Source organism: Hevea brasiliensis, chromosome 15, assembly GCF_030052815.1.
Source record: "Hevea brasiliensis isolate MT/VB/25A 57/8 chromosome 15, ASM3005281v1, whole genome shotgun sequence".
Lineage (NCBI taxonomy): Eukaryota > Viridiplantae > Streptophyta > Magnoliopsida > Malpighiales > Euphorbiaceae > Hevea > Hevea brasiliensis.
In genome coordinates, this window is record NC_079507.1 from 71,980,906 (window position 1) to 71,991,257 (window position 10,352).

The 10,352-nt window shown below is 32.9% G+C and overlaps 1 protein-coding gene across 1 annotated transcript; it reads left to right on the forward strand.

The window, feature by feature from the left end:
* The first annotated feature begins 5,336 nt into the window (after positions 1-5,336).
* On the forward strand, positions 5,337-9,368 carry LOC110635416 (uncharacterized). Its single transcript, XM_058136471.1, has 6 exons — positions 5,337-5,916; positions 7,207-7,369; positions 7,806-7,982; positions 8,102-8,185; positions 8,615-8,696; positions 8,813-9,368. Exons 1-6 carry the CDS (start codon positions 5,528-5,530, stop codon positions 9,244-9,246), a joined length of 1,329 nt encoding a protein of 442 aa, XP_057992454.1. The 5' UTR covers positions 5,337-5,527; the 3' UTR covers positions 9,247-9,368.
* The last annotated feature ends 984 nt before the right edge of the window (positions 9,369-10,352 follow it).

The following is a 10,352-nucleotide window of genomic DNA, read 5'->3' on the forward strand; positions in this document are numbered from 1 at the left end:
AAATTTTGCAGTGTAAGTGATTGCCAATTAATGGCACTTGAAACACTGTAAGGAAGATTCATGTTATGAAGTATTCGTCACTTAATAAGCTTTTCTTTCTCCCTGCTTTTTCCTTCTCATGCCCACTTCCATTCTTTATGTATGCTGGTTCTGATCAAAGCTTTGGCAGGCCAACCTTTATTATTTCTTTCCATTTGGGCTTGGAATCCCACTGTTTATGCTTGCTCCCCCAAGCTACAAGTCTACACTCTACATCATTTTCAGTCCTTACTCCACTTCATAATCCTTGGACTATAGGGTGTGTTTTTTGTTTGTGTATGATTCCGAGAAATGTCCATAATCTTAAAAGTTGTGGTATTTGATTTTTGTAGCCAATAGGGATGTCAGTTTGAAGGCAGCAAGCAAAGCGAAGACTTGGCTACACAACACAAGCAAGCAAAGCCAAAGTTTCCTTCTTCAACACTGTGTAAAAAGCATTGATAGAGGGAGAGAGAGAAGCTGTAGAAAGTGGGACTCCATGTCAATCTGACCCACATAAAGATAATCTCACTCTTTTTCATCCTCACGTATATAAGGGCCCATGAAAACACAATGCATGGCCAAATCAAAATGCAACAGTCTCTCTTTCTCTTTCTCTTTCTCTTCCTTTCTCTCTCCCTCTCCCTTTCTCTATGGTTTATGCACAGTTGAGGGGAATGCTGTCTGGTTCGAGACCATTCACTCGGAGCATATTCAAACAGCCAATGAATGGTCTCGGACCAGGCTTCATTCCCCCCAACTCAAAGATTGATCAAGAGAAAGGCTTTATGGAGATTGATCGGTGGTTTTCTTTGATCCCTGCAGTCTACTGTCATTTTTTCTTTTTCAGGTAAGTATCTGTTCTAATGCTTAGCCTTTTTTTTTTCTTATTTAAAGCTTCAACTTATCCCCCCAACACCACCCCCAACCCACACCACCCCCACACACAACCCACCCACACCCAACACCACACACCCACCCCCCCCACCCAACACAACAACCCTATTTTCAGCTAAAGTCCCTGATGAATATCAAGAATACACATGCATATACTAATTAATCTAATCAAGGAAGGATGTACAGATATCCAAGGTTTTAAGCAGTTATATATTGCTTATGTTAAAGATACATGTACTTTCTTAGTGATGAGTGGTGACTAAAATGGGAAATTTTGATTTCATTTCTCCTTGATCAATATGCATATTCAATTGACATTGCAGCCAAAAGAACCTTGAATCTTTTACTAAAATTAGCTTAGAAACAAATTATTGCAGAATCAGCCCATATATTTAAGAAGATGTCACTAGATATTTCCATTTTTGTAAAAGAATGTGTGGATATTCAACCTGCTTATGAGAAGCTAGTCAAAGAGAAAAGTATATTTTAGTTTCGAATTTGTCACGCACAGTTCTATTTTCTACTCTTTGAAGAAAATGGAGGCATGTAACCGACCATTAGAAAAATAAAATTTTCCTGGAGTTTGGTTTCAATTGCCACCCAGCCCTTATAGTCTCCGCTGTTTTTACCAAATTCGTTGAAAAACAGAAATGGGTAGTAGTTAGTGTGAAAATCTGACTGGAAAGAGAAAACAATACAAAAAAAAGAGAAAAATAAAGTTGTATTCCATCTTTTTCTGGTTGAATTTTTTTCCAAATTGGCTTTGCTTGCATAGAGTTGCAAAGAATATTGAAGCTAGCTTGGTTGTTTGTAGCTTTCACTTTTATGATTTGTAACAGGAGAGAGGAAGAGGAGAGAGATTCTCTAGGAGTACCAGCCATCAAAGTGAGCTTTGAATTTACTGCTTTTTCACCTTAAGACTGAAATCATAATATCCAGGCCCTTAGTCTTTCACTTTTTAATGTCTTGTGGGTCAGTTTTGTGCATGAATATAGCTATCCTTCCATGTGGGATCATCTTCTTACTTGTTAGCTTATGCACTGATACACACCCATTTGGCCATTTACCACTCTGTGGCTCAGATTGTCACACTCACATCCCATGTGGGTTCATCTGCATGAGAGGAATAACTCCACGTGGATGTATTTATAGCTTTGGCTAACAAGTACAGACATAAATAATACTTCTTACCATTTCTGTTCATCTGAAATACATATATATATATATATATATATATATCAGTGATTATATCAACGATTTCCTAATGCACCACTTAGAGAAATGTAAATCTAACTAAACTGGACTAATTTATACTTTAGTTTCCTCTCCCTGCCATGAGACCTGAGAGGAGTCAAAAGAGAACACAAACATCTTGAGTGTGTACTCGATAAAGCCATCTTCAATGTTTTTTCTTTCCATTCTTTATTTACTTTCGAGCACTTTTTTTTTTCGTGAATTGAAGATGTCATATGAAATTTGTTTTAACAACAAAGTATTCAACAGGAAATTAAAAATCCCCTGGGAAAAAAAAAAGTTCATTTTAAAGGAGTGAAAGACATAAAGGTAGTTTTTTATTGGGCATCACAATCACTCAATTTTTGCTTACAAGTTTTCATAAAAGTTGTTTTTGCCTCAAACACTATTAATCTATAGTAACAACATATAATTAATAGGATTTTACTCTATTATTTGGAGCCTTTTGTTTTTTTTGTTTTTTTTTTTTTACAAGTAGCTAGCTAGAAAAATATTATATAGCTATTATAAGTATTAATACTACATTTGAGATTTTAAATTATTCAAACATGGATGGATTAATCATATAGAAAAATCCGGTTATTCCCTTTATTCATTTTTATTTATTGGTTTAAGATTTTTGTATGGTGATTAAAAATGTTATTAAATTATAATAAAATATTTCTTAATTTGATCAAATTATTCTTTATATTACCTAATTAAAAGAGAGCTGATAAAATAGGTTTTAGAAAATTATAGAAATAATTCTTTATACAAGTTTTTTCACTAATTAATCTGTAAATCTTAAAATATTTTGAAAATTTTTTATGTTATATACTTAAGAATTGGCTACTCCCCAATTTAAGAATTTGTTTATCCATTTTCTTGAGAATTAGCTTCTCTCTCAATCTGAGAATTTATTTTTTATTATCTTAAAGAATTCATTTCATTTTTTTCTAACAATGGTAAGAAGAAACAAAGAAAGTAATGAACTACTGTTAAAATTATGATAATTTTAGTGAAATTCTTATTCTCATGTATTTCTCAAAACTCACACATTTATTTTTTATTATCCTAAAGAAATTGTTTCATTTGTTTCATAAATTTTTTAATTTTACATTAAGAAAGTGTTTGGTATAAAAAAAATCTTATAAAATTTTGTAAAATTCATTTATAAATTTAAAATTTTAGTATTTGGTTTAATTGAAAATTCATTTAAAATTCTCAATAATCAATTATATGAAATTTAATATAATTAAATCAAATTCTATCAAAATTGATAAAATTTACAAATGAATTTCAAACTTAAAATTATATATATTTCAAGTAATAAAATTATTCTCTTATTATCTATCATTTGTTTTATTTTATTTATTTCAAACATAATATTTATTTCATTTGAAATGAATTCTATATTTAATATAATATATATCAAATAAAAAAATTCATTTGTAAATGAATTCTATCATGAAATTTATTTATAAATAAAATAAATTTGACTATAAAATTAAACGAAATAGGATATAAATATATAATTTAAAAAATCTATAAAATTTCATTTAAAAAGAATTATTTATAATAAAAAAATTTAATTTAATTTTCACACTATCATATTAATTTTTTTTCATAATTGGTAAATTGCATGCCTAAAACGCAGAACCTTAATCAATCACAATTCTCACAAAAATTATTAATTTATCTATTATTTTTTCGAAGGGCTAATGATAAAGAGGGGAAAAAAAATTCATTAAAGAATGATAAAAATCCAAACCCAAGCTTAAGCTTTTCAATTGAAGAGTACTTTTATGGGTTATATGGGCAGGCTTAGAGCCCAACTTCATATTCCCTCTCTTGACTTTCTTAAAGCTTACCCTCCTGTCCATCTCAAAATTTTAGGTTTATTTTGCATTATTATTGAAATTATTATTAATAAAATTATTTTTTTAATTATATTAATTAAAAAATATTAATAAATAATTTAAAATTAAATTTAATAAATTTTAATTATAAAAAATAAAAAATTTTAAATTATTTTTTAATAATATTTAAAATAATAATTTTATTCTAAAAAATAATTTTAAATCTCTAAACGTAATACTAAAGAGGCACTTAATGGACTGATTTATATTGGGTCAAGTACTTATTCATAATTGAAATTGAATTAGAATTAGATTAAAGTTGATCGAATTTGATTTTAACTCTAATCATAAATAAATCTAATTAGAATTAAATTAAAAATAAATCAAATAATTTTAAACTAAATTATCTTTTTTTTATTGAAAAATGTAAAAAAAATAGAATATTGAATTTCGATTAAATTAAATTGAAATCAAAATTTTGGACACTCACAGTTTTGATTTCAGTTCATCTAAAAGCTGAGATTTTTAATTTTTAGTATATTATAAAGTTAAAAATTAATATATATATATATATATATATATATATATATATATTGTTAAATTCTATTTTCAACACTTAAATTGATCAATAACTGACCATCGATGCTTAAAAAAATATGAAATTATATACAATAATACCATAAATTTACTCCACATGGGGCAGTTGGCAGTTGCACACCTTCGACCGGCACCACAATATCTCCCATGGCGAGCGAAGCATCTTCAAAACAGAACACGTTTCGTCATTTTCAATATATAGGGGAAAAAAAAAAGGAAAAAAACACAGGACAATCGTACCACGCTTTTCAAGCGCGTGCAAAACACCTTCCAACTACTTCCTTAACAATGTTGGTTTGTTAGTTTTATAATTTTTTTCCTTTCCATATTTCTTTTATTCACATAAAAATTATTAATAATTATCAAAATAAAAATAAATACCAAAATTGATATAAAATTAATTAAAAATATATATATAATAAATATATAAATTTAAATATAAATATTTGATTAGAATATATGTAATGAATATATAAATATAGATATAAAATTAATTTAATAATACTTTAATTTTTTTGTATTGAAGATAATGTTTTTTAATTATAAATAATCTAATAATTAAATTATTATGAACAATTGATGGTTTGTTGATTCTGCTTTTGGTAATTTTATCCAAACAAAAAATAACTGAAAGTGCTACTGACGCTCCCTGAATTTAGGTACCTAATCCATTTCCGACATAAAGCCACTGGCCACGTCATCTCATCGTAGTGTCCAAATCAACTCTGCCTTTTTTTTAGTACTCTCTCCCTAAAATTTCTTCTGCTTCTCCTGGATCCGGTCTGAGAAAAAAAAAAAAAAAATCTTCAATCCACAATCTATCCATGTAGAGATAATCTCTCGGAGAAGAGGAATCAATTATGTCTGAAGTTTCATGGAAAGTCATTTAATTTTCCCGGAAAGTTAGAGAAGTTTTTACGGAAATGGACGAGACTTTCTTCGATCTGATGGAGCTTTGGAAGAAACCCTCGATCACCGAAACATTCGTCGACATTTTGCTTTGTGCAGTGCCTATATGGCTCGCCGTCATGATCGGCCTCGTTATTGGCTGGTCGTGGCGCCCCAGGTGGACTGGCTTGGTTTTCCTTGGCCTTCGAAGCAAGTTCAGGTTTTTGTGGACGGCGCCCCCGGGGTTTGGAGCTCGACGGCTCTGGTTGGCTTTCACGGCTCTCTCGGCTTTCTCTGTTTGCCGCACCATCTGGTCCAATTTCAAGGGTAAGAATGGAAAATCAGCGGCGACGGCATCAACTTCCGCATCGACGCTGCCGGCCTTGGCGAGAAATTCGGGTGAGGGTGGCAGTGATTCTATTAGGTGAGTGTGGGTTCCTTTTTTTTTTTTGGAATATTATTCTGTCTTTTGTGGCAAAAATTCAACCTCTTTGGCTTTAAAAAGGGGGTTGATATTCGAGTTATTTCGTTATTGAATGCGGATTTTTTTTTTTTATTTTTTTTTTTTATAATCAATATTTTGAATGTTGTTTCTGGGTATTTTTTGGAAACGAATTTTTGTAATGAGGTGGTTCTTTACTCTAATCCTACGATAAGGGAAGTGAAAATCTAGCCGTGGTAGAAATGAACGTGGCGCTGCATTTCTATGCATTATTTTCATTAATTCTCATTAGAAGGAGGTTATGTGTCTGCTTATAGTTGAGGTATTGATGTTAAGTTACTAGATTTGCTGTGTCACAAAGGTGAATGGTCTGGTTCAAGTTATTAGATAGATGCTACTGTTTCAGTGTAGATAAGGCGAGCTCTCCTGAGAAAATTATCATTAGAGCCTACAACGTACCTGCAGCTTTACCCATACTCTTGGTGAGTTTTTTGGATTGTAAGGGGAACTATCATCGAATGCAGATGCTTATAAACACCGGAGATTAAGTTAGGGGTTATTCCATAATGATGTATCATCTGAGTTCAATTATCCATCTGGAAATTCTCGTTTGTATTTGAGGCATTACACAACTCTAAGTTGTATTTACATATTATTCATATCTTGAATGAGATGCTAGTTTTGGGGGGCACATTTTCTTATGGCATCATTTGCAATTAGCGACAAGGTATTAGGTATCGCTTTTGAGATTTTCCCTTTAGGGCTTTTATCACTCTTCCAGATCCATTTTATTTGGCATGGTCATGCAGTCTTCATGGAGAAAACTTCTCCATATCTAAGTTGTAGCATTCATCTGTAATGGATTACCACATTAGAAGGCTTGTGTGCTTTCGATGAAGGCCAATTGCATTCCGGTTCCAATGGACCAAGTAGGAGAGCCTGATATTAATCTTGATTGAAAATTTGTCCTATAAAGTGATTTACAAATATCCCTGTCTATGAATTAAGCATGAAAGATGGGTAAGCCTGGTCATTTTGGTTGAGTCTTAAACTCTTCTGAGTCTTTCTGTTTGTCATCTTTCGCGTTGTTGTTGTGTTCACTTTTTTATTCATATTCCATGGTTATGTATATTTGTACTTGTTTTTCACTTTCATTGTTTTTGGTCATTTCTCTTTTCATTAAACTTTTTACCCTGGAAATGGTACCTGTATTATATTATTCCTGTTGATTAGGATAGATGAGTTTGGTTATGATAGTTCACTTTCATGCAGCTCCCATAGTGAACCTCAGGCAGGAGAGGAAATTGTCACAGAGAATGATTTAGAACACCTGTTGCATCTTCTTGAGGGTAAGGATGGACAAATGGAATGGCAATCTATGATGGAAAGGTCTACCGCGAACATGGCATATCAAGCTTGGTGCCTTGAGCATCAGGTAGATTCCAACTCTGCCTTTTGCCAGCTGAAACTGCTTCTTGAATTGTTGGCATCTAATGTAACTGTGCCCTCCCTCTTCCCCTGTTTTAGCAGCCAATTCATAATCACCCATTAAGCACATGTTGTTTTAGGAATTGTTAGTATATGCCCTTCGATTGCTTGTTCTGACAACTTATGAATATTGCAGGACACTTTTTTCCCATATGACTCTCTTGGCATTTTCTGGATCTAGTTTGCAGGCATCTATGTGTTATTGTTTTTTGTCATAACATGCCAGGCTATTCAGCTTAAGGATGCCTGATGTCTGGTGGCATGTTGTTTAATGTGTTATAATGTACCTTAGTTGTCTTCCCATCTTCAAATGATATAACTGTATTGTTTAATGATTCTGAGAGTAACATGTATTAGTATTTGGTGGTGATTTTGTTCATCAGACAGGTCCTACTATATTTCGTAGTAAAACTATATTTGAGGATGCAACTGCAGAACTGGTTAGAGATTTCTTCTGGGATGATGAGTTTCGACTTAAATGGGATCCGATGCTTGCATACTTCGAAATATTAGAGGAATTCCCTTGTACAGGGACGATGATTGTTAACTGGATAAAAAAGGTTAGTGGAATGAATATGTGCATAATGTATCTGATTGATATCATGGTTTCTTAATGCTTCTTGCATGTTCTGTGACAAGTCTTGTTGAATGTCAAAGAGTTTGTTCCTCCAATTTGCAGTTCCCATTTTTCTGCAGTGATCGTGAATATATCATTGGTCGAAGAATATGGGAGGCTGGGAAAACATATTATTGTGTGACCAAGGTATGGATTGGGACATTTTATGATTCATGTTTTACTGTTGCTTCTTTTCCTGCTTTTCAAGTAGGAGGACCTTTCATACTACTATCTTCTAAAAAGGAAAAATAGTTTGATTGGAGTCCAGTGGTTAATTTTAGATATAGTGTGAGTAATCTTATATCTAAACAAAACGCGTTTTTCTTTGTCCCTATTAATTCCGCAATCCAGTCAATCTTCTATCTCATGGTGTACTAAAATTTAGATTTTCATATAGATTTTTGAAATCCCCCTTTCTTACCTCTGTTGATTAAAAACCTTGTTGTTACTTTATTTATTAATATTAATATCACTTGATTATATAGTGTAGGGAGCTAGAAAATATACAGAATAGCATGATTATAAATAATTGATGTGGATAATGAGTGCTGATATGCCGAGGCTACAACATCGCAGGGGGTGCCATATCCTGGCCTGCCCAAGCGTGACAAGCCAAGGCGTGTGGAGCATTATTTCTCGAGTTGGGTTATCAGGGCTGGTAAGATGTGTTAAGAATCAAGTTATTTAATTTATTTTTATTACATATTTTCATGGGATACTTTGCTGACAATGCAATGGCACATCTTTGTTGGCCTATTTGATAAATGAATGCAGTGGAATCTCGAAAAGGAGATGGACAGATGTCTGGATGTGAAGTTATCCTTTTACATTGTGAGGATATGGGAATCCCCAAAGATGTGGCTAAGCTGGGATTGCGTCATGGTATGTGGGGAACTGTCAAGAAGTTGCACTCTGGCATGAGGGCATATCAGAATGCTAGGATATCAGAGGCTTCATTGTCAAGAAGCGCACTCATGGCGAGAATTACAACAAAAATTTCTTTTGACGAAAGTATGGACTCTTCAGAGCCTGTGACTGGCGAAGTGGATAAAGGTCAAGTGGTAGACATTAAAAGACACAAGGATCATGGCATTGACTGGAAATGGATAGTTATAGGAGGAACAGTAGCTCTGGTGTGTGGACTTCATTCTGGTGCTGTTGGAAAGGGCTTGTTGCTTGGTGCAGGGCAAAGAATTGCGCGGAGATGAGAGTTTTCTAGTTGAAGGACATTTTAGCTCTATTTGATTTTCAAGGATTTGTAAAATTGTATTCAACTAACTAGCTGAGGTATCAATGATCATTATCAAAAGATCAATGATGTGTTATTAAATTTTCTGTATTGGGACTGACTTAATCACATTTCTCTCGTTGGTTTCTGCATGAACACCCGCAGTTAACAATGGTTGTCTGAACTGCAGTTCAACAAGCACAACGCAGAGGAAACCATATTAGGACTTTGGGTCCCAAACCTGCAAGTTGGCCAGACAGGACAACAGCTTAGTATTTCAACATAAATTTGAAATTAATATTACATCTATATATCCATCTGTATTTCAACATTAAATCTAAATGTTTATGGCTCAATAATTTCTAGAAAAGCAAAATAAAATATGTATTGTACTACGTGACAGCTAATATTGCCATTGAAAAAGGCCTCACTAGAACCCGAAAAGCCAATTGGATTATCATTAAGTATCATTCTTGTCCAGGATTGTGTATCTGGGTATTCTTCAACATCCATTAAATGTGATGATTGAGACCATTCAACAACTCAATGACTTATGACCACGCAATGTTTCTAGACTTTTGGGGAGTTGTCTTGCTTTACCTAAACAAACGAAGCAGACGAAATCCACAAAAAACAAGTCCAGCGTTTTCACTACGGAATATGAGACCTGTGCCTCAGACAATCCTATATTAATTAGTGGGATATATATTATATTAAAAAAAAAAAAAAGAGTTGTTATCGATTAGAAATATTTTAAGATCATAAGATATTTACTGTCTTCATGAAACGCATCTCTTCCTAGTTCTTAGTTTAAGCAAAACGGTCATTGTCACTGAAAGCGTCCAATATAGACAATTCCAGAAAAATTGGCAGCAAATGCTTTGGTTGTGTGATGTCTCAGTGGATGAGAAACTTGGAAAGAGACCGTCGCTTTTCCATGGATGCCATTAAAGCTTTGGTGGTGTAAAATGGTCCTAATCCAATGAAGGTGGTTGATACAGAACAATATTTGATCCAAATCAACATCATTCATCCACTTGTCAAGTTGTTCATCCTCATTTGACTTTTACAACTTCAAGCTCTCAT

Excerpts from the sequence above, each read along its gene's own strand:
- LOC110635416 (XM_058136471.1), top strand. The coding sequence starts at position 5,528 with ATGGACGAGACTTTCTTCGATCTGATGGAGCTTTGGAAGAAACCCTCG. Across the intron at positions 5,917-7,206 it reads GGTGGCAGTGATTCTATTAG|CTCCCATAGTGAACCTCAGG; the intron begins GTGAGTGTGGGT and ends ACTTTCATGCAG. Across the intron at positions 8,697-8,812 it reads GAGTTGGGTTATCAGGGCTG|TGGAATCTCGAAAAGGAGAT; the intron begins GTAAGATGTGTT and ends AAATGAATGCAG.